Source organism: Mauremys mutica, chromosome 2 (genome assembly GCF_020497125.1).
Source record: "Mauremys mutica isolate MM-2020 ecotype Southern chromosome 2, ASM2049712v1, whole genome shotgun sequence".
In the NCBI taxonomy this organism is placed as follows: domain Eukaryota; kingdom Metazoa; phylum Chordata; order Testudines; family Geoemydidae; genus Mauremys; species Mauremys mutica.
This window is the reverse complement of record NC_059073.1, coordinates 250,389,722-250,414,459: the sequence shown is the minus strand read 5'-3', so window position 1 is coordinate 250,414,459 and position 24,738 is coordinate 250,389,722. Positions and strand designations below refer to the sequence as shown.

At 44.5% G+C, this 24,738-nt stretch overlaps 1 protein-coding gene across 3 annotated transcripts in view; it reads right to left on the bottom strand.

The window, feature by feature from the left end:
- Positions 1-865: 865 nt before the first annotated feature.
- Positions 866-24,738, bottom strand: part of LOC123364272 (protein lifeguard 1-like) — a 28,034-nt gene continuing 4,161 nt past the window's right edge. For all 3 annotated transcript variants that reach the window (XM_045006236.1, XM_045006235.1, XM_045006237.1), the window contains 9 exons: positions 19,372-19,578; positions 15,769-15,847; positions 9,889-9,942; positions 8,106-8,196; positions 4,835-4,872; positions 4,664-4,751; positions 3,541-3,630; positions 2,548-2,595; positions 866-1,442 (listed from right to left, as the gene is read on the bottom strand). In XM_045006236.1, coding sequence (XP_044862171.1) covers positions 1,254-1,442; positions 2,548-2,595; positions 3,541-3,630; positions 4,664-4,751; positions 4,835-4,872; positions 8,106-8,196; positions 9,889-9,942; positions 15,769-15,847; positions 19,372-19,578 — 884 coding nt within the window. In that variant the 3' untranslated portion in view covers positions 866-1,253. The remainder of the gene's footprint in view (positions 1,443-2,547; positions 2,596-3,540; positions 3,631-4,663; positions 4,752-4,834; positions 4,873-8,105; positions 8,197-9,888; positions 9,943-15,768; positions 15,848-19,371; positions 19,579-24,738) is intronic.

The following is a 24,738-nucleotide window of genomic DNA, read 5'->3' as shown; positions in this document are numbered from 1 at the left end:
TATTAGGTGGATTGAAAAATACTATTTATTTTGTTTTTTACAGTGCAAATATTTGTCACCAAAAATAAATATAAAGTGAGCACTGTACACTTTGTATTCTGTATTGTGATTGAAATCAATATATTTTCTATTTGAAAATGTAGAAAACATCCACAAATATTTTAATGTACTCTATTACTGTTTAACAGTGCGATTAATCACGATTAAATTTTTTTATCAATTGACAGTCCTAGTATTTAGGCACCTAAAGCTGCAGATAGGCAGCTAATGGGATTTCTCTAGGTGGCTGACTCCTATTGATTTCAATGGTGTTGCAATACCAAAGTCCCCCTAATGTCTCAGCCCCAACCTCTTCACCAGGCCTCCATGTCCCCATCAATGCCAGCATCGTTTCATCCCCTTGGCCACCCTAAAAGGATGCCACTGGGCACCCAAAATAAGGGCAGGCTGCAAAAGGACGTCCTCATAATCACCATCAGCACAAGAAAAGACCCTCCTTAGCCTCCGATTCCCTGAGACTTGCACAAATGTTAGAATACCCCCACACAACACCAAGTGAGAAGAGGGGGTGGGGAAAATTTGGGATGTGCAGGGCTGCGGTAGCCAGAGAAAGAGGTGACTTTCCTAAGCTCCAGGGTTGCGGCTGCTGGGGAGAGACCCCCCCCCTCCTTCACACACCCCCAGCTTCGGGGCTGCCACAGTGCAGGAGAGCGGGAGAGACCCCCCCACACACACTCCTTCCCAGCCCCAGCTCGGTGGCTGCTGTAGCAGGGGAGACCCCCTACTTTCCAGCCCTAGCTCGGGGGCTGCCACGGTGGGGGAGAGAGGGCACATACATCACATTAGAAAGGTAAGACCTCGGCTATTAAAATACGCATTGTGCGCTTTTATTTGTAGAACAAAAAACATTAATTATTGGGGTTTTTTTATATAAGCGCTTTTATCCAAAGCGCTTTACAATACAGTAGTTAGCTAATGGTACAAAGAACATTTGGAAAGATCATTAAGTGGTCCGCCGAGACCCTCAGCAATTTTCAAGTGGTCCGCAAAAAAAAAAAAAATTGAAAACCACTGTGTGTTTCACGCTCCCACAGGAGGGAAGGTGGGGTGTCCCCACAACATTAACCTAGCCCCTTTCCACAGGGATCAAGAAGCAGGGGCCCTATATGGATAAAAACAGTTCAGTCTAACCACGTAGTGTACTTCTCTCACTGTATGGGAGGATTACCAACCCCTCACCCCAAAATAACACCTCATTGCTGCCCCTGCCCTTGAGGCTGGCTACCCCAATCCAAACAGTTGACATGCTCCATTAGCTGCAGCATAAAGAAGAAAAGGTTTACAATGTCTATGTAGAGATTCAGTGCTGGACGGGCATAATCAATGGGGTCTTGATCCTTTGTGGGTTCTCTTCTGATCTTAACTTGTGTCATCATCAAATGCTTACAAGGATAAGGAAGGAAAAACCTCAATTACCTTTTTTTCCTCTTTTGGGTCTTACAACTTTTATACAAAATGCAAGGTTTATATACAGTACTTGCCCTCACCTGGGACTAAGCCTACTGTTCAACAGTCTATGAAGATACTTGTCTTGCATGGACTCAGACGCATTTGTTAATGTTTATGGACATCATACTAGCAAAGGTTTATTTATCCTAAAGGGACCTCTAGTCCTAGTAACAAGACTGGAGGGCAGAATTTAAGCTGTCATTCATATTTTTTTTTGGCAAAATCCTTTAAGAAAAGGCAATTTACAAATATTTTCTTGTATCAGAGGGGTAGCCATGTTAGTCTGGATCTGTAAAAGCAGCAAAGAATCCTGTGGCACCTTATAGACTAACAGATGTTTTGGAGCATGAGCTTTCGTGGGTGAATAGCCACTTGCATCCGACGAAGTGGGTATTCACCCACGAAAGCTCATGCTCCAAAACATCTGTTAGTCTATAAGGTGCCACAGGATTCTTTGCTACTTTTACAAATATTTTCTTGTCCCTCTGTTATTTTATGAATGACAGCTTCCCCTTAATGTGGATCCTTTCAACTTCTCTGGCTCCATCGTCCTCGTTAACACCATCCACCGGGAACAGCCCACTATCACATGCCCCAAGCCATCTGCTCCAGGAACTGCAATCTACTAGAGCACTCAGGCAGCCCCACTGCCACCAATGAGACTGCAGCTGCTTTTTCACAGCAAAATTACAAATTCCTTGCAGTAAGCACTGCATTTCATTAGTCACATCACTAAATGGCCTAGACAAGATTGCTGGGGAAGAAACTTTGCATTTCTCCACAACAGGCCTAGGTAAAAGTGGCCTGGTTTCCAGAGATGCTAAGCACCTGCAGAGCCACTGTCTTCAACGGAAGCTGAGAGTGCTTAGCACTTCTGAAATATCAGGCCACAACTATTTAGGTGCCTAATTATGGAATTAGGAACCTCATACTAGATAACTGAGTTTGAAAATTTTGGCCAAAGAAAATAGTTTGTATGGTGACAACATCTTATTTGAAAAAGAGAAAGAGTGAATGCTATACAAATATTCTACTTACAATTGCAAAGGTCAGCGTTCCAGCCAAAGCATAACTTAGTTGTAGTGTCTATAAGAAAAAGTGAAGAAATATGTTTGTGTTTATCATCATTGAGAAATGACAAATAGGAACAAGTTAAAGTTACAGCCTTTATAGCATTTAAATCACTACCAGCATTAAAAGGGAAATTTTTGGCATAGTAAAAAAAGCCCCAGCAGAACTGTCTCATAGCTGATCTAAAACAAATGCTAATCCATAACTGGCAAATACTACACTTCATATATCTGTTACTAAGCTTCTCTTTCAGGTGGGATCATTTAGACTCTCTCCCATGGTATTCTGTTTTCCATTTTGGGAACATGCACAGCCTTTCTTGGCTCATAAATCCATAAGAGACTATGGATACCTGTTAACACATTTGGTTTTTGCTACTCAGAGAGGACTGAAACAGGAAAAACATACAGAAGACATCTACTGATCAGCTGATTAAACAAAACAATGTTCAGAGGAGTACAATTTGTGTCACACAGTGGCACTTCTTCCTTGTGCATAGCTCATCATTCCTGTCTGCAGTGAGGAGTTTGCTGTAGTGGGAGCTGGGGTTACTGGTACTATCCCATGCCAGATATAGAATACATCTACACAGCAGCTGGGAGGTGTAATTCCCAGCATGGGTAGACTTACACTCTAGCTCTGCTTGTGGTAACATCTATAAATAGCAGTATGGCTGCTATGGCACAGGCAGCAGCTCAGGCTAGCCACCCACGTATGTACCTGGGGCGGTGGCTGGGATTGTACTGGACCAGCTTTCCCGAGCTGCTGCAGCCACACTACTGTTTTTAGGTTCTAGTTCGAGCAAAGCTAGTGCATGTATAATCTACCCGATCTGGGAATTACACCTCCAGCTGCTGTGTAGACATACCCATTGTGAGTATTAGTACTGCCTGGTACAGCCATGGCTATGCTGGAAGAGCACTGTGTGCTTTTGTGAGAAATACTAAGTAAATTACTTACAGGTGATTTCTTAAAGCTAGAGAGAATTCCAAAGATGACCAGCACTGAGACCACAATCCAGGAAGGCACAGCTTCATGAGTGACATTCAGCTGAGAACAACAAATACAATAAGACTGTCTTCATTAAACACCACATCTGTGATTGCAAATGCTACCATGTTTTCCAAGGACAGTGATTAGTAAGCTTAAATCAATGATATACAGCAGTGATGGTGCAATCCTGAAATTACCAAGGCTGGTTTAAGCTTCTGCTCCGTTTCCTGGACTTTGATTAAACTAAATAAATCCCTGAGATGTTTTATTGATTTCTAAGTACTGCAGGTTTTGATTTTAATTAGGTCCTTAACCTGGCCTCCAGTTGCTATTGCACACACATTAGCACTCACTAGCACCTGTGGGAGAGATTCTAGTACCTGCTCATGTGAATGACAGAATTTTCACATGGAAAACACGCTGAGAGAAATGCATTCTATCACCAGTGTAGTTGGGCTTTATAATCGGTCATTGGTTACTGGGATTAGAGCAACAAAATGTGTGGGTAGATAGATGTGTACTTTGTGGGAGGATAGCATAAATTAATTAGGACCACAGGTTTTAGGTCAAATTCTCAGATTTTTTTTTTAATATGAGCATCCCTAGCACCAAAACAAAAGCGAATAGTTGAAGTAAGATGCTGAGTAAAAAAGTAGCTCACCAGAACTCTACGTGACCCAAATATATAACTTAATATAATTTTGTTGGTAAATTAATGTTAATATTGGCTATTCAGACTGCTCTTTTGCCAAATATTTCATTAGATCAGTGTTTCCCAAACTAGGGACGCCGCTTGTGTAGGGAAAGCCCCTGGCGGGCCAGGCCGGTTTGTTTACCTGCCCTGTCCACAGGTCTGGCCGATTGCGGCTCCCATTGGCCGTGGTTCATTGCTCCAGGCCAATGGGAGCTGCTGGAAGTGGCACTTCCAGCAGCTCCCATTGGCCTGGAGCAGCGAACCGCGGCCAGTGGGAGCCGTGATTGGCCGGACCTATGGACGTGGCAGGTAAACAAACCGGCCCGGCCCACCAGGGGCTTTCCCGACACAAGCGGCGTCCCAAGTTTGGGAAACACTGCATTAGATGATACTTACGTTTGACTTGAGAGCAACCCAAGACAGCATCAAAGTCACAAATGCTGTTATTCCTCCAACCTGCATTACTGTCATGGCAGCAAAGAAGCTAAAATTCAAGCATACAACATATTATTTAAGTGAAATGCACAATTAAAGTACAATTAAAGAAAATTATTGAAAAAGACTTACGATGAAACCACTCCAAGCACCAGGCCTTCAATAATTGTCTAAAAAAATCCAAAACAGAGAGAGAGAGAGAGAGACACCATTTTCTTTGAGGTGGCGAAGAATGTCCCTTATTAAAATGTTGCATATTTTTATTTCAGTTCCTTATATTACTGATATGAAATACTGAAAAAAAATGGTCAGGATGATGATGGGAAAGAAACACAACATATAGCAGATTGCTAAGGAAATCAGCTCCCTTGTCATTGTCTTTAAAGCATTATTACTTTACACCTTAAACAATTTGAACAATTCCACAACGATCCTTCTTCATGCTTGCATCACAATCAAGTGAAATAGGAATAACTAATAAGTCTGCAGGTCATTTTCTAACATGCATATTGGGAAAAATAATGGCTAGAACTAGAGTTGCCAACTTTCTAATCGCACAAAACCGAACACCCTAGCCCTGCCCCTTCCCCAAGCCCCCCAACCCCCGGCTCACTACATTCCCCTTCTCTCGGTGGCTTGCTCTCCCCCACCCTCACTCACTTTCACTGGGCTGGGGCAGGGGATTGGGGTGCAGGAGGGGGTGAGGGCTGTAACTGTGGGTGCAGGCTCTGGGGTGAGGCCAGACATGAGGGGTTCAGCGTGAGGGAGGGGACTCCAGGCTGGGGCAGGGAGTTGAGGTGTGGGAGGGGGTGAGGGCTCCAGCTGGGGGTGCGGGCTCTGGGATGGGGCTGGGGATGAGGGGGTTGGGGTGCAGCAAGGGGCTCCAGATTTGGGGGGTCTCAGGGCTGGGGCAGGGGCTTGGGGCTTGGGCTTAGTTCCAGCAGCTCCCAGTCAGCTTCCTGCCTGTCCTGGCACCACAGACCATGCTGCGCCCCGGAAGCAGCCAGCAGCAGGTCCAGCTCCTAGGTAGAGGCGCACAGGTGTCTCCGCATGCTGCTCTCACCTGTAGGCACTGCCCCCCCCAGCTCCGATTGGCTGGTTCCTGGCCAATGGGAGTGCAGAGCCAGTACGTGGGACTGGGACTGCACGTGGAGGCCTGTGTGCCCCCCCTCAGCCCCCCTCCCCACCTAGGAGCCAGACCTGCTGGCCACTTCCAGGGCACAGTATGGTGACAGAACCAGTAGGGACTAGCCTGCCTAGGGTGACCAGATGTCCTGATTTTATACGGACAGTCCCAATTTTTGGGTCTTTTTCTTATATAGGCTCCTATTACCCCCCACTCCCTCACCCCCGGTCCCAATTTTTCACACTTGCTGTCTGGTCACCCTAAGCCTGCCTTAGCCGGGCAGCACCACCAACCGGACTTTTAACGGCCCGGTTGGCTGTGCTGACTGGAGCCACCAGGGTCTCTTTTCGACCGGGCATTCCGCTCAAAAACCGGGCACCTGGTCACCCTAGCTACAACTTGGAACCTCAGAGATTAGGGAAATGTGGGGTTCTGTGACCTCCAAAAAGGACACGGCAATAGAGGTAATGCTCCAGGGACAAAAACTTGGTGGGATACAACTGAATGAGCTGACCACCACCACATTGTTCATCCTGTCTTCCCTTCTGCTTCCCCTGATGCCAGGCAGAAGGTGGTTTTTATTCCTGCACCAGCATGTGGTTAATGGATATACAACACAATAGGTTAATGAACACTGCAGAGGGGGAGTAACTCAGACTTTCCTTTGTGAAGCGACTTGAGTTCTAGGGATTAGACATCTAGAAAGGAGCTAAGATTATTAATTTTGTGATGTAAGCAGAGTCAGGATGAGATCTACCCTGACATCTGGTGGTACATTATGAGGAGTGGGCAAAGGAATTTTAGGAATGTGCATTTGGGTTGGTAAACCCACTCCACTTAGCATAACACACAGCAGCATGGGATGGTTATTTTCACACTGTGGAATCCCCAATTTCTTTGTTATTGGGGCAGGAAGGAGAAAAAAGTGCTGTTACCTTAATTATGTGAATGAGGAACTATGAGACTGCTTTATGAAAGAAATGACTCAACCTGCCTTAAATAGTACTTGCTAGACAAGGGACATGGGTTCCAAAACCCAGTGAAGGGAGAGAGGCTGGGGACTGGTGTGTGTACCTGATGGTATGGGCCCCTTTTGAGGGCCTGGAACACCAATTGCACATCCTTCTCTCTCCACTGTTAAAGAGCAGAGCTAATTTTGAATCCTTTAGGAGTCCATCTGGAGGCTGCTGACCTGAATTCATGTTGGGCCAAGGTGGCACTGGGGCTCAAGTTGAAACCACTAAGAGCTGAAATCACTAAAAGAGCTAAGCTTACTGAGCTGAGATCACTGAGTGGGGGAGCCTGAAGATTGATTGCTAAGTAGCTGGCAGAGCGGAGCAGTCTGCAGCACGTTGGCGCAGCCTGTGGAACAGTGAGCAGTGTGGAGCGGTTTGTGGGGACGGCTGATGCGGTTCACGGGTTGGCTGGAGGAGCGGCACAGCTGATGGAGTGGAGCCAGTCGTGGTGCAGGCTGCAGCAGAACTCCACGGAGAAGCGGGGCAGTCGGCCCTGGCCCACGTAAGGTGTCCTTTAACATCCTGTGTGTGCCCCCCCCCGCATTTCCACCTAGGCCGGGGGGGGGTAAAACTCTGCAGATAAACTTTTGAACTCTGGGGTGGCACTCACCAGAGACAGAGACTCTTGGGTTGTTGGACTTTGGGGTGATTGGACTTAAGACCCTAAGGGGGAAAGGACAGTGCCAAATGTACTTGGAAGTGGGTTTTTTTGCTTATGGTTTGTGTATAGTCCTGTTTGTGGTGTCTCTCCAACGTGATGCCGCACTGTTTCCCTCCTTTATTAAAAGGATTTTGCTACACTCGGACTCTGTGCTTGCGAGTGGGGAAGTATTGCCTCCTAGAGGCGCCCGGGGGGGTGGTAGGTAATTGTCCCAGGTCACTGGGTGGGGGCTCGAGCTGGTTTTGCATTGTGTTATTGAAACGGAACCCCTGGATACTGAACCCGGCCCTTGTTGCTGCCAACTCAGAGGGGCAGAAGGGTTACAGTTATAAAGACTCTCCCGCAATCACACAGTTCCACCTCCTTCACAGGCACAATGTGTTCTTTTATATTTACACGAATTCCTTGTTATTCAGCAGATTCCATCCTGCAGACTAGCTGGCACTGTCAGGGTACAGGACTGTAGGAGTCATTTTTTGGACTCTGTTTGGAGTCAGAGAACTTTTCATGTTTACGTAGCTGAAGAAGACCTGGCGATATCTTTAAAACACATTAAAGCAAAATAATAGGGAAACGCATAGACTTCAACAATATACTTACAATCATCAATGGTAACATTAAGTTCAGTGGGAATTTTTTGCAGTTGTTCTCACACCAGTCAATTATAAACAGCAGAATAATAGTTGCTGGACTAAAAATAAATTAAACATTTTTCACTTATTAATATTTTGGTTAAATATAGTTGATGACAGTTGTTAATATTTCCACTATTTAAAACAGCATACAAATATTACATCTGCATCACTTATCTATACAATGTTCAGCTGTTTATATGTTTGTTGTTATTGCACCAGCCTCTTAATTATACAAAGCCATATTAGCTGAAATATGGTAATGTCCCTCCAGTCAGAATCTTATTTTTCTGACATTTTGATTTTTGGCTCTGATCCCTGAATCAGAGGGGTAATCAGGATTTACCTGTCCTTAGAATATCATCATATGTTTGTAAGGGCATCAAATGACTTGCACATTCTCTATCTGATTTGCCTGAGTGGAGATGTCATTCGAACTGCAGATTTGTGCAGAAATACAGACCCTAGCAAAAAATGTTGCTGAGGCCAAGTTTTCCAAAAGTGGCTTTTATTCATGCCTATGCACTTTTTGATCAGCAACACCTGTAGGTACCCAGGTGATGGGTTTTACACACATAAACTGGCTCACTTGTGTCTTGCTCTCTTCTGTTTTCTCTGCTCCCTCTGACATCTGTTCACCTCTCTCTTCCCCCTACCTCAACCTGCTATTTGTTTACATGCATATACGGCTCTCATCATTGTAGTATCTGAGCACCCCACTTGGGACTCTTTCCACCTCCTCACCAAGGGTATGTCTACACTGCAGCTGGGAGCGAGGCTCCCGACACAGGTAGATAGCCTTGCACTAGTAGGGCTTGAGCTAGAGTGCTAAAAATAGCTGTGTGGCTGTTGCGGCAGAGACTTGGGCTAACCAACCAAGCTGCAGGCCACCTGACCCCGTCTCCAGGCTGGAGCGCTCTTCTGGAGACTCCATTGCAGCAGTATTGCAATGCGGATGAATACATTGGGCAGTAGATCGCAACACAAAGCCAGTGTAGCTGCCCACCTCTTGTGTTCTAGTGCTGTGGGTGAATCCAGCAATCTGGTGTTATGTGGCACATGTGTGCTTACAGACCAGCTACTGACAAACACCCTGGTGCGGTTGAGCATATTTGCCTATGCAGAGGGTAAAGAACAATGATAAATTGTCACTAAATGAAATAATGTCATCGGGAAACTAAAACACATACACTGTGGCATACAGGTGTGCATTTCTATTGACTAGACTCACATGGAAATCCTAGGACTGAGCCTTCTATAAAGGAGGGGGAGGGAAGAAGATGGGGAACAGAGCAAAGAAAGCAGCGGGGAGAATGTAATCAATTCACTTCTTGTGTCACTATCAAGAGATGTGACCAGGTTCGGCTCCAGGCCCCAGCACGCCAAGCGCATGCTTGGGGTGGCATGCTGTGGGGGGCGCTCTGCTGGTCGCCGGGAGGGCAGCCTTCTGTGGCATGCCGGCGGAGGGTCCGCTGGTCCCGCAGCTTCGGTGGAGCCACGGGACCAGCAGACCCTCCGCAGGCATGCCTGCGGGAGGTCCACCGGAGCCCCGGGACCGGCGACCAGCAGAGCACCCCCCGTGGCGTGCCGCCGTGCTTGGGGCGGCGAAATGTCTAGAGCCGCCCCTGGATGTGACAGCAGTACTGGTCACACCCAGCCTGGGAAGGGATACCTGCTGTACTGTTAATAATCTCACCGATCATGATGTTTAATGAAACACAGTGGGTTGGTGAGTCATTTTGGTTACTTACAGAAGTTTAAGCCAAAACCAGAGATTCTTCTGCTGCCATCCTTGAAGCACGTTCCTAGTAAGAGACAAAAGTGGTTGCTACAAAATCACATGTGGCTTTGCAAAATACATTGGGCAAGCTTCAGTTCTCTGAAGGGTGACCAGCCGTCCTGATTTTATAGGGCCAGTCCTGATTTTGGGGTCTTTTTCTTATATAGGCTCGTATTACCCCCCCCGCATCCCAATTTTTCACACTTGCTGTCTGGTCACACTAGGTCTCTGTGATATTTGTGCATCTCCACTGACCTCAGTGTAGTTGCAGGAGTTTAACTGAGTGGAACTGGCCCTTTCTTTGTATTTAGCCTTGCTTTCCTTACATGGTCCTGCTTCACACACACGGCTTGAACTTACAGGAAGTGCTGTTTACACCAATTCACAGAAGACAAACAGGCAAAAAGCGAAGAATTTAAATAGCCAAGTTGAGTTATAGAGCAGTGACAGACATGGTAAAAGTTCACACTTATGCCAGATCCTGCCCTCATTCTCCATGGAAGGCCCTAAACAGAAGTGCTGTGGGCTTTCTCTGTAGTGAAGAACATGTTAAGAAAGGACTATCGAGGGGGACTTTGTGCTCCCTACGCAACAGAAACCTGTGCGCTGTGGCTGTGCAAAGAGAACAAGTCAGCGCTGGGTTGGGGGATGACCAGTGGGTCTGACACTGTAAGGATCAACTGGCCTAAACAGATCTGTGAGTTTGTGCAGGGGATGCAGTACTGTACTCTCAGCTGAATGGAAATGCCCTGGCTTTGGGCAAAGGCTCAGCATTTGCCTTTAATCTCAAAGTATAACATGCCCAACCCCAATTTATGAGGAAATAAGAAAATAAATGAGAGAGAGAGAGAGAGAGAGAGCCATTCTCTGCTTTTATGACAGTTTCTGTAGCAAATATATTTAGTTTCCATGCCATGAAAACCTATAAAAGCAAAATAAATAAATAAATAAATAAATCAGTTTCTCAGAGGCTTCCCAGTTTTGTGTGTGCTGTGATAGCTGATCTAAACAGCAACCAAGTCAAGTATTATCAAGACGGAAACGCTTATACAACCGTACAAAACAATGCTGTGTATCAAGCAGTCTATTCAAAGCAAGTGGGCTCTGGTCTGTGTGGGTTCATAGTAGCTGTCATGTGCTCTTTCTCGGTGCACTTCGCCTTAAAATTCATCTGCTCCTTCAGCCTCAGCTCTCTCTAACTGCTAACTCCTTGCGCTACCTTTTGGCCACAAAGGTAGCCTCACTCTAGGCCAATGTGCCTCAGCGACAAATTCATATTTTCAGAGGGTTTCATAGAGTTTAAAGCCAGAAGAGACCAGTAGATCTTGTAGACTCATCTGCACATCACAGGCCAGCACATCTCACCCAGATACCCCTGTATCCAGTTCAAAGACTAATGAGACTAAAGCACATTAGTCCTAAGAAGATTAAACTACGTGCCACAGGGAGAGAGCAGCAGAGACTAAAGTGCCACCAAGGCGTGATGCCCCTGCAATGATAGGGAATTGATTATGTGAGATGAGATATGGCCAGATGATCCCAGCAGTCAAACCACACCCCAGGCTGCAGAGGAAGGCAAACACCTCCCAAAATCCCAGCCAGTCCTCCAATTCTCTGGAATTGCCCCAGCCTTCCAAAATTTGTGGTTCAGAGACTTCCTCAGCTAGTTCCTTTAAGATCTTGAGTGTAAGCCATCTGGTCTTGCCAATTTTGAAAATGTTTGATTTTAGCAGATGCTGACTCACATCCTCCTTTGTTAAAGATGCTGAAGTTTTTATTCCATCTACCACAACATATGGAATGGATACAGCCTCCTGCTTCATTCCAAATGTAGAACAGAAATATCTATTGAGACCATTCCTGCCTTTTCTACATCACAATTTACAGTTTTACCATCTGTATCTAAGAATGGATCTATATCTGATTTAGGGTTTTCTAGTTTTTAAAATGCCTTCTTATTATCTTTAACTCTATTAGCCATTGATAGTTTACTGATTCCTTTGGCTTCCCTTATCAGTTGCTTACATTTTTAAACTAGCAATTTATATTCATAACCCTTTACTTCCCCTTTTTCCACCTTCGCTCTCTCTCTCTCTCTCTCTCTCTCTATATATATATATATATAAAAAAATCACTGATTCCACATTTCCTTTTACCTAGGATGATTTCTTGTCTCATGTAACTTTTTTTCATGTCTATGCAGTCATTGTTTTGGGGGCATCAAGGATGTCCTTGAACAATTACCAGTTTTCATTAACATTTCCCACTTTAAATTTGTTCCCAGTCTGTTATGGCAACAGTTGCTTTAAGCTTTGGAAAATTAGCCCCTTTCAAATTCATAATATAATATTTGGCAAGTTGGTACCATATTTGGCTTGCACAATGTAAATGTAACCAGAGCATGATCACTGGTACCTAGGAAATGGCTAATTTTTAGGTCACTGATTAGCTCTTTATTGAATGAGGTTCAGTGCTGAATTACCCTCTGTTGGGTGCAGAGTTTTCTGTGTTAAGAAATCATCAACTGTTTTTAGAAGCTCTAAGGAAGGTTTGTTACTGGCTGCATTAGATCTTCAGCAACGATCCCCAAGTTGAAGTCGGAGCAGTTTGTCCTGTTCTTTGGTGAGATTTGGTGGTCTCTGAGAGATGCCCACCACTACACCACCTGTAGTTTGACTAGTTAGAACTTTAATCCATGAGCATTTGAGGTCTGGTGATTCTGCGTTGTCTATGACTAACAGGTAACGGTGTCTATGATGCTGGTAGGCCAGGTACCAGGTCTTGCCAAGGCTCTAGATGTCAGCTGAGCACTGACAAATTCATAGCTGGAAACCAGACCAGCTCACCTGTTTGTTAGTATTGTTCAAGACAGGTGACAGATGTGTAAGGATGTTTTTAGTGTTTAGATTCTATAAAATGCTTGTAAGTTGCTGAATGCATTAATCTTACATATAATGTCTGTATCCCATGCTATAAGGTAATATGTACATTTTGCTTTATAACGTAAAAAGGTCTGCTCTGAACTTGTGAACTCAAGCAGGAGGAGCAGTTCCCCTGCACATCCAGAAGGACTATCAAACTTAAGGGGGCCATTGTGAAGCATCATGATATAAAGAATGGGTGAATGGCCCCCTCACACCAGTGAAGGTGCTACATGCAAGGAAGCTCGTCCCATCAACTTGAATTATGGAAGAAGAAAGACAAGCTGACTTGAAAATTCTTAATCTCTTTGCTGTTTGAGCTCGCACAGGGCTGGAGCTAGGAAATAAAAGCAGAGATCTCCAGGGTCAACCTGGGCTAGCACTAAAAGACATTTGGTCCTGACAGATTACTACATCTCTGTCAGCTTTTGGAACCATATACCGTAACTCATTTGTGTGCATATGTTGCCTGCTTTAACTTGTAAATACAATAGAACCTCAGAGTTACGAACATCTTGGGAATGGAGGTTGTCCGTAATTCCAAACCAAATGTTATGGTTGTTCTTTCAAAAGCTTAGAACTGAACATTGACTTAATACAGCTTTGAAACTTTATTATGCAGAAGAAAAATGCCGATTTCCCATTTTTTTTAGTAGTTTACATTTAACACAGTATTGTACTACATATGCCTTTTTTTTTTTTTTTGGTCTCTGCTGCTGCCTGAATGCATACTTCCAGTTTCAATTGAGGTGTGAGGTTAACTGGTCAGTTCATAACTCTGGTGTTTGTAATCTGAGGTTCTGCTGTAACTCCATTTCTTTTTCCTAGTTAATAAATCCTTAATTAGTTTCCTATAGGATTGGCTACAAGCATTGTCTTTGGTGTGAGATCCAAGGTACAAATTGACTTGGCGTAAGTGACTGGTCTCTTGGAAATAGAAGCAACCTGAATATTTTGTGATTTTTGGAATAAAGCAACCATTTATCAGAGAATCCAGCTTGCCTGGGTGGCAAGATAGACTGGAGTGCCCAAGGGGATGGTCTGTGACTCCATGGTAAGAGTGTTACAGTGATCCAGAAGTTGACATTTGTTATTGAGTTGGTGAAATCTAATTATAGAACATGCAACCAGTTTGGGGTGTCTGACCTGCTTTTTGACAGTCTGCCCTCAGGTTGGCACTCATGATTGTGAACCACTCCAGACAGCATGACAGTGTCTGTGATGAAAAGTACTATCCTCCCCTCTTGTTTTTCCCCATTCTATCCTTACAGAACAAGTTGTAATCACTGATTTTACCATAAAACCAATCCCACCACATTTCAGTCTAGCCATATCATATTTCTTCTCAAACATGAGCATCTTCAACTCCTCTTGTTTATTACCTAGGTTCTTAGCATGAGTATGTAAACAATTAAACATGTGTTTGTCACATGTATTAGGTTTGTGCCTCATTTACATATCCGGTGTTTGCACCATAACTACTTCTTTTCCCTCTTCCCCCTTCATAGTTAGTTCAAAGCCCTCCCAACTATACTAGCTAGTCTATAACCCAGGAGATTGGTACCCCTATTACCGAGATGAAGGCTATATCAGAACCATGAAGTTATCTCTCTATATATTAGTTGACCCAATGTTCCACTAAACCAAATTCTTTCTCCTCTATACCACTTACTTAACCAGCAATTCACTCCAATATCTTCACCTTCTTTCTTCTCTCACTCAAGCAACAGGAAGGATTCCTGAGAAGATCACCTGGATATTCCTTTCCTTCAGTTTTCTTCTCAGCTTCCTGACATCTTCCAGGATCGGTGGAATGGTGCCTGATGCGGTGTCATTGCAGCTGATGACGATCACCACCAAAGGAATGTCTCTGGCTGATCTCAGAATCTGATTTATTCTTGTGGTGATGGCCTTCATCTCTGCTTCTGGAAGCAGCAAATTGTCATGTTGTCCTTCTGCCCCTTGCAGAATGTTCTATCCTCTCTTCTTAGCACAGAGTCCCCAGTGAGGATTGTATTCTTCTTTGACCATTGATGGATGCTCTCTTGGATTTGTCTGAGGTCCATCTGGTTTGATCTGAGCAGCAGTTCTCAGTTCTTTCCTTTGCTATTTTTCCTCCAGTAGGTCCTTGCAGGTTGTTCTCTCCACATGAATTGCTACCAGGTGCTGAGTAAGACAAGACTTCCAATTGTGAAAATATCCTTCAGGTTCTCCTAGAGGGAGTGGTAACAAATTTCCAGTCTTCTTTCTCCTTGTCTCTCCTCTTTACTTGGCTCCGTTGCTTCCTCCTGCAGGACCTGCTGTACATTGATGGGATCTGGATAGATAGGAAATCCTCTATAGCCCCAGTGCTATGAGACCTAGAGACCACAAACCTTTCCCTCCATCAGGGCTATCAGCCTGCACTTCATGCAGACACTCTCTCTCTCTTCAGGCAGGAAGCAGAACATGGGACATCTGATGCTGGTAACAATAACTGAGGACTTGCTGTCCATCCTTGTTGCTGAAGCGAAACTGAACCTGTAATGCAAAGCCTCCAAACTTCCTTCTACAAACTCCCATGGAAACTCTGCTATTAGATGCCCCCTCTTTCCTTATGGGCTTCTGGATTGCACTAGTGGGAGGTGGTGGGAGTACTTTGTGACTGCTTTATGGGGTACAACAGAGCAGTGCATCCAGCTAGCTCTGCCTACTCCCCACCCCCTGCCTAGTTGCACCCAATGGGAATCCTCTATATGCCTTTGAGCACGATTGTGAGGAGCCCTGACACAGCTGTACAAAGGGGAAGTTTCCATCCCCTCCTGTTTCCCCACATTGCCATGTAAGGGATAGGCACCATCTAGCCTTTGGACAGCGTTAGTCTGAACTGACGCTACAAGGACACACTCCTAGAAGTGTAGTTAAAATGAAGCTAAACACTGAGAACTTACCAGTAAATCAATCCAGAGATCATACCAATTGTTATGGCCAAGAGAAGTGTTGTAAAGCAGTCCACTTTCAAGACGAAAGCTGAGGAAATAGTGCAGAAAGTGTTGTTTCAGATAAGACATTTAGATTTAAAACAACACCCATGAGTAAAACTTTACTGAAAATGTCATGTCCCATTTCTCAGGTGTAAGAACTGAACAATATTGGCCTGAAGAAGCCACCACATTCCATTTATATCAGGCAGTAGATCACCATAGAATAAATAGCCAATGGATTGATGCTCAGAGTGAAATGCTGCCTCTTTGTCTGAGAACCACTACAAATCTTGAAAAACCAGATGAATCTTTGCAACCCATAAAGGCTGCATGACTTCCATGAGATGCTGCTCTGGGTGAGTTTGTCTTTCAGCAGGTGTGCATACATGCACATGTGTGCAGTTCTGGCTCTGAGTGGGGTTTTCATATCAGTACTTCGGGTAACATAGCCAGTGCTTACTTGATAGCTGTGGTATCGTAGAATCATAGAAATATAGGACTGGAAGGGACCTCAAGACCCTCAAGTCCAGCCCCCTGTGCTCAGACCATCCAGGACAGATGTTTGTCCAGTTTGTTCTTATATACGTCCAATGATGGGGATTCCATTGGAAGCCTATTCCTGAGCTTAACTAGCCCCATAGTTAGAAAACTTTTCCTAGTACATAACCTAAACCTCCATTGCTGCAGATTAAGACCATTGCTTCTTGCCCTACCTTCAGTGGACATGGCGAACAAGAGATCACTATTCTCTTTATAACAGCCCTTAACATATTTGAAGACTGTAAACAGGTTCTCCCTACCCCTTCTTCTTTTCTCGAGTCTAAACATGCCCAATTTTTTTAAGCTTTCCTCACAGGTCATTTTTCTTTTTATAATTTTTGTTGCTCTCCTCTGACTCTCTCCAATTGGTCCAGAGCTTTCCTAAAGTGTATGAGCATTTATAGCTTTCTTATTTGTTTTTACGTGATGTCTAATTTGGCTGTTCAGTCCATGATCTGCTCCCTCAGTTATCTCAGCCAGAGATAAGGTTATGCCTCTTGTGAGCCACAGTAGAGACCTGAAGAAGGCTGGATACATTCTGAGCACTAGAGGGCATGTGTGTGAATTGTCCCTTGCTACCTATAGCAAACACTCCCAAGCAGCACAGCTATGCTGGTGGACAGGAAAAAGGAGCTAGGGTGATGCTCTTTCCCTCACCAGACTCAGACATGCCCTCACTGAGGCTGCTAATGCTGTGGCTGGCAGGACTGGCCAGGCCTCTTACGTTTCCTCGGCGTTGGCAGCCATATTTATTCCAGTCTTAACCTGCCCATTTCTGTTAGTCTTTCCTCATGTGTATTTGTCCCCATGCTTTTTATCATTTGTGTTACAATCCCCTGACAGAAATCTGTTGATATCTTGACTGAAAAGTGGTGTCTCAGACTCAATGCAGCTCTCCAGCTGAGGCCTAACTTGTATCAGAGTGGGAAAGTAACTTCACCTGTTTTTCATTCACGTCCCTAGTAAAACAAACAGTAAAATGCTGACTATGTGTTTGACAAGAGCATTGCATTGTTGATCAATAGTCGCTTTCTCATGTGCATTGTTTCCTTTTTATTCCTCCTGTGCTAAGAGCCTCAAGCAAGAATACATTTATAAAAGGCCTAATTCAGTTCTCCTTGTATAAGAACACCTCCCACAGGACTTAATTGACTAGACAGTCACATTTTCTTACTTCTTGGGCTACAGTAAGAGATTGACTTGGGACCCAGATCTCCCATTGATTTCAATGGGCGTTGAAAGCTTGTAGTGCTTGGCCGGAAGCAATCAGCATTTTGCAGGCATTCGGCCCATAGTTGTTTTGTAACAAATCCATTATTGCTGAGAATGGTGCATTTACATGTTGCAAATAAGTCTATGTTGCTTTTGTAGGAAATAATGAGCTAGTAAGTGATTTACAAGCTACCCTTTGTTTGTCTTTTACCTTAAATGGAAATGTAGTGTTGTGTAATGAACACTGCCTGAGTTTGCCCTTTTTATTTTATGAGTTAAGTGCACAAAGGTAAATTGTTTTTATAATACCTTCTACAAAGACTTTGAACTAAATTTATGTTCATTTGGAGTCTCCAATCTATTGTATACTGTTTTACTAGAGACTATCAGATGATTTGCACAGGTTATATTAAATCTTTTAAAATGTAGTAGTAGTAAATAATCATTGATTATTATAGTTATGTTTATTCCTGAGAATTCTAATACACATTTAATTAGGATGGTTCTGAAAAATAAATTATTTAGGCTTGTTATTTGGTATAATACTGCCAGATCCTGTACAGTCCTTACTCAGCCAAAACTCCCAGTGCCTGAAAATCAGGTAAATAACTCAGATTAGACATCTGCCTTTCTGAAATCAGACATCTGGCTACCTGATTTGCGCACACAAATGACATTTACATGTATATTTGAGTAGTTATTGTGAGCAAAATCTAGGTTGCAACAATTTGCATGGAAAAAAATGGATTTTGCAATTTTAGTTGTTCTTACTATCTTTGTAGAGTACATATTAGTAATTATATTTACTTTCACAGACTGGAATGCAGAGAAAAAGTCTTCCCTTTATTAAATTCCATAATGTAAATATCACATTAAACACAGAGGTATAACAAAAACAAAAGCTGGATTTGGGTTCTTGGTGATCTCTGGATGAAAAGCACTGTGCAAGTACAAAGTATTAATTTTTCTTAAAGGTCTAGCTGGAATAGCTCCTCCTTAAAGCCCTGCCTTGAAACATGTGTCTTTAGTTAGGCCTATATGTCATCATAATCTTTCCCCTCTGAGCAGCATCAAAATTACAAAAAAAATCAGGAAATAGGACACGTACACTAGTCATTGCATTACCTTATTTTTGTCCTCTCCACCCTCTTTCCCCATATGCCTTCACCCATGTTTATGCCTATATCTTTAGGGAGCAATTATTTTTATTTCTATACCACCTTGTTACTCTGCTATAAGCTCTCCAGTGTAGCCACTCTAAGCCAACAGGAAAGAGCTCTCCCATTGATTTAATTAATCCACCTCCAACGAGAGGTGGTAGCTATGTCAGTGGGAGAAGCTCGTGTGCTGACATAGTGGTGGCCACACCAGCGCTTAGGTTGGAGTAACATACGTTGCTCAGGAGGGTGGCTTCAGCGATTTAAGTTATACTGACATACGTGGTAAGAACTGACATCTGAAACTCCCCCATTCCTGCTCCAAAGCAGAGCTCTTTAGGAGGGGAGGCCAATGACACATGCACAGCTATTTAACAGGTACTCTGCCTTTCTGCCCCTTGGTACTGTTCTGAGGAATCTTATTAAAAATCCCTCATTAGAAATGTACAAAAATGCCAGGTTTTAAAATTGGAAAGTGGTTCTGCTGGTGAGATCCACACTGTCAAGAATAACCTCTTGTCCCAAGTGTGAACAATTCACTATTTGAAATCTAATAGCAAAAGGAAAATGACCTTTGCCACCTCCTTTCTTGCATGTACCCCAGAACCAAGGCCAGATATGCCTCATGGTAGGAAGTTGTGTTAGGCATTCTCCCACCTACCTCTATGAAGACCATCTGGGCTTTCCGATGTGACTCCTGTAGACTGGGGTTTTGTCTTTGGACTGCTCATCCGGTAACCCATATTGTAGCCAGGCGACGCTGCTGGGGAATTCTGGTTCTCAGTATCGGGCATCTGCCCTCCATCTTTAATGTTAACCTCGGCTGGTTTGTTTTTCTCCATCTCTAGCAGTTTTCTTTCTGCAGCTTCTAAGGTTTTGGTAGATATTGTAGCATGAGATTCAGGTGTCATGATAAGTTATAAGGTAATTGCTAATAGAAACTATGTTTATTTCCAATTCAAACAATGGACAAATATTGGGACAAAATCATCCCTTGTGTAACACAATGGAGTTACACTAGAGATAACTGACCCATTAGTTACAATGGCTAAATAAGAATGTATTATTAGACTTGCCTCCACTTTTCTCCTGCAAAAGGACATTGAAATATTGTTTGGTGTCAGAGGCAAAACTAGCCTGACAGATGGTAAACACTGCACAGATGAAACACTCCGAATACCTAGTTTCTGACAAGAATATGCAAATAACTGTTAGGGATTATGAAGCTTGCCAGTTTTGGTTGAATCATCTCTCTTTTTGGAGACCTTTGAGCATAGGCGCACTGAACGTCCGTTTCTGACATAATGCGGCAAAGGACTGCAGCATCCCAGTGGAGCAGCTTGTTCATGCAGTGGCTCCTATTAGCCCTTCAAAATCAAGCATTATTTCACCTTGAAATGCTACGCTTATGCACATCCAAGAGCAGTATCCAACGTATAGGAAGGAATTTGGTTAAAACAAAATCACAGATCCTCTGAGTAGGAAGGGATTTCTAACAGGTTATTTAGAGTTTCTATACCACCCCATTGGATTGTGGAAAGATTGATTTTTGTTGTTCCTAAACCACTCCTGACAGATGGCTTCGGGAGAGAGTTGTATAGTGGGAGTGTTTGGCTTGGGGGAGACCTCATTCACAAATTATTCCCCCTCCAGAGGGGCATAACAAAGGAATAATCTCTGCACAGACTATGCGGAAGGGATCAAGAAGGGTGAAGAAAGAATAAGACAGGAAGACTGGATCATTCTAAACACAAGTGGGAATGGTACCTACGAGTATGCAAATATTTTGCAAGTGTAAATACAGAGTTTGAAAAATCCACTTGTCCAGGATGCCCAGGAAAGATTCCTATTCAAGTACCATCAAATTCTGCAGAATCTATGCTTTCATTAAAAAAAAAAAGGTTTCTACTCTTTACTGTTGCAAAGAAAACCTTCCAAATAAGAACTTAGTGTAACCAATGCAGCACTGTCTTCCTACTATAAATCTGCCAAGAGCTCTGGTGATCTAGGTTCTACTATGAGCTTCAGGGCCTTTGCTGCTGCCCAGAATTTTCTTAAGCTGCAGCAGTATGAGAGCTCATCAGATTCTCCCCCGTTTCACTGATCTTCAGAACTCTGTGGGCTGCAGTGACTGTGACACTGGTACACAAAGTGTCAGCTCTGGCCAAGGCCGTAGACGTTAGCTAAGAGCTGACAAACTCATAGTTGGAGACCAAACCAGCTCACCTATATGTTAGTTTTGTTCAAAATAGGTATTAGTCTTATGACAATGTATTTAGTGTTTAACCTCTATGACATGCTTGTATGTTGCTGCATGCAGTGAGCTCACTTGTAAGGGCTGTATTCCGTGCTTTATGGAAATATGTACGATTTGCTTTATAAGTTTGAAAATGTTTCCTCTGCACCTGTGAACCCAGGCATGGGAATCACCCCACCCCACCCCATCCAGGAGGACTATCAAAAATTAAGTGGGCCATCATAAGACATAAGCTTTGTTAATTGCCTCATCCATCTATGGAGAAGTAGGTGCAGAAGACCTCATCCCATTGGTTTGAATGCTGGAAGAGGGAAATAAAAATAGTGGACATGAAGATTTTTCATCTCTTTGCTGTTTGAACTCAACAGGGCTAGAGACACTAAACTGAAGCCAGAGATCCACAGGGATTACCCTTGAGTCTGCCCTGAAAGACATTTTGAATTGCCAGAGCTGTATAACTCTGTCACTCTTAGGATTTAGATTGCAACTCATTTGTGTGTATAATTTTGGTTGCTTTAATCTCTAAATAACTCTCATTTCTTTTTCCTAGTTAATAAATCTTTTGATAGTTTATTACAGGATTGGCTACAGGAGTTGTCTTTGGTGCAAGATCTAGGTGACTGGTCTCTTGAGATTAGAAACAATCTGGGGGGAAGGGATAACTCAGTGGTTTGAGCATTGGTCTGCTAAACCCAGGGTTATGAGCTCAATCCTTAAAGAGGGCCATTTGGGGATTGGTCCTGCTTTGAGCCAGGGGGTTGGACTAGATGATCTCTTGAGGTCCTGTCCAACCCTAATATTCTATGAACATTTTGTGGCTTTTGGTGTAGGTGACCATTTATCACTAAGTCCAGTTTGCCTGGGTGGCAAGATAGACTGGAGAGTCTAAGGAGACTGTGTGTGGCTCCATGGTAAGACTGCTACAGTGATCCAGGAGTTCACATTTGTCACTGGCTTGGTGAAATCTAATTATAGAACATACCACCAGTTTGGGGTGTCTGCCCTGTTGTTGACAGTCTGCCCTGAGTTAGGCACTCATAGTTGTGAGCCATTCCTGACTACAACACCTGACAAACTCAGCTCTTTTTCAATTGCTTGGTAAAGTTCTGAGCAGTAACTAGCAAAGGAGTAGGGTAGCAGAGCCAAGACATTCCCTTTGCAGTAGCCAGAAATGTAAGAGCGAGGTAAAAACTAGAAGCATACATACACTAGCACAGCAGCCAGAGTCTTGGAGGAAAGATAACGTAGTGGAGAACTCCGTCTCACACACCCTCTTGTAGTTTGGAGATTTTCCAGTGGGATCTGACTTGCAAGTGTCTGATGAGCTTGAAGCCCCTCTAGGGGCTGCAGGTGTGTGCATTTGTGTCTTCATTACTTTACCCCTTTCCCAGCTGCCCAGCTACTGTGATGGGTGGATGTCTCTACAACGCTACCGCTCCCTTAAATTTCTGTCTGCATGGAAACTGTGAACTAATAAGAGATTTTCACAGGGATCAAATCACTGCACTTTCTTTGTCTTTCTACATTGGACTGAAATGAAGAATGAATTACTTCTGGTCCCCGGTGTTTTAACGTACAGGTTACTTTATTTGTATGCAGTTTCTCTTTATAACCCCTTGATGCAAGCTTTTTGGACAAAGGTCATTTTTCTCTGGAAGCATCAAGGCTATTGCATAATGTTTGATTGTTGATCAGCTAATTTACACTACTGGGCACCAATCCTGCAGCTGATCAATCAGAACTGAAGCTGTGCACCCACAAATGTAAATCAGATTCCATGGGAGTGTGCAAGCACACTGGCATGCCTCATGGTGCAAGTTTAGAGCCCTGGACTTAATTGAGGCGGGGCAGAGGGAAACAGCATGTTTATTTTCTAGGACTCTAAAAAGGTGATCAAATATTGAGGAAATTGGGATGAAGAGTAATCATGCCAAGGTATGCTGAAGCGAAACGTGGATTTAAAACATCTGTTGGTTACTCAACCATGGCTTATTAAATTATTAAAACTACTGCTGCATACAAAAATACACAACTAAATGTAGGGTGACCAGACGTCCCGATTTTATCGGGACTGTCCCGATATTTGCTTGTTTGTCCCGCGTCCCGACTGATGTTCGGTCGGGACACTGGACAAACAAGCAATTTTGCCCTCCGCTCCGGTGCACAGACGGAGCCCGGAGGGGCTTTCACCCCCCACTTCCCCCGACCATCCCCCTCCTTCCCCCATTGGACCCCTCCCCAAATCCCTGCCCTGGACCTGCCCCAACCCCGCCCCTCACTGCCCCATTGGATCCCTCCCCAACTCCCCGCCCTGGCCCCACCTCTTCCCCAAGCATGCGGCATTCCTCCTCCCTCCCAGGTTTGCACACGGGCCATGGCCGGGGCTGGGAGCGCAGCACGGAGGCTGCTCCAGCCCTGCAGCCTGCAGGGCAGCGCAGAGCAGGCAGGGCCTGGGTGGGGGGGCGGAGACACGTGTGGGGCAGACACGCTCCTGCCAGGAGGGGCCGGGCCCAGCTGCCTGGTTCGCGGTCCCCGAGTTCCCTGCAGCCGGAGCGGGGCTGCCCGGGGCGAGTGTCCCGGGCGGGGCAGAGTGGAGCAGCCTCTGCTGTGGGGCTGGTGCAATGAAGCCCGGGAGCGGCTGGGCCGGGAGCTGCAAGAGGGGTCCGGAGCGTGGCTCGGCTGCACAGCTCGGGGCCCAGGAGCGAGGGGATGGGGGAGCTGGGAGTGTATTGGGGGTCAGAGCTGAGAGTTGGGTGGAGACGGGGCTGTGCCACTGCCGCCTGGTGGCGGGGGGCGCTCTGGCTTTTTTTTTTTTTTTGCTCCGTTCCCCCCCCCGCGTCCCGATATTTCATGTTTGTCATCTGGTCACCCTAACTAAATGTCCATTTGTGCTTGCAGTGAGGCTACTAACTAACCACAGCAGTGACATTTGAAATGGTCAAGCAATTAAGCCATGGAAATGGACACTCAGCATTCCACCCAACAAAACATTGTTATGAGATGTGACTGCTGGTAACATTTAGCAGCTAATTTTTAAACTTCCATATCAGCAGTTAGTTTCCCAACAAGAACTTAGAAAAGCAAGAAGAAGGCATGATCTTGCTCCCACTGAAGCCAATGAGTGTTTTTGCTCTTGAGCTCAATGGGCCAGATTGTGACACTCCTATTCAAGATGTGCAGTAGTTTAACTCAGCGAGCCACCCCACTGATTTCAATGGGACCACATGTGGAGTAACATTTTATTCAGTAAAAACAATGAGGAGTCCTTGTGGCACCTGAGAGACTCACAAATTTATTGGGGCATAAGCTTTCGTGGGATATAACCCACTTCATGAGATGCATGGAGTGGAAAATACAGTAAGCAGGAATAAATACAAAGCACATGAAAAGATCATAGAATCATAGAAGATTCGGGTTGGAAGAGACCTCAGGAGGTCATCTAGTCCAACCCCCTGCTCAAAGCAGGACCAATCCCTAACTAAATCATCCCAGCCAGGACTTTGTCAAGCCTGACCTTAAAAACCTCTAAGGATGGAGATTCCACTACCTCCCTAGGTAACCCATTCCAGTGCTTCACCACCTTCCTAGTGAAATAGTGTTTCCTAATATCCAACCTAGACCTCTCCCACTGCAACTTGAGACCATTGCTTCTTTTTCTGTCATCTGCCACCACTGATAACAGCCTAGCTCCATCCTCTTTGGACCCCCCCCCTTCAGGTAGTTGAAGGCTACTATCAAATCCCCCCTCACTCTTCTCTTCTGCAGATTAAA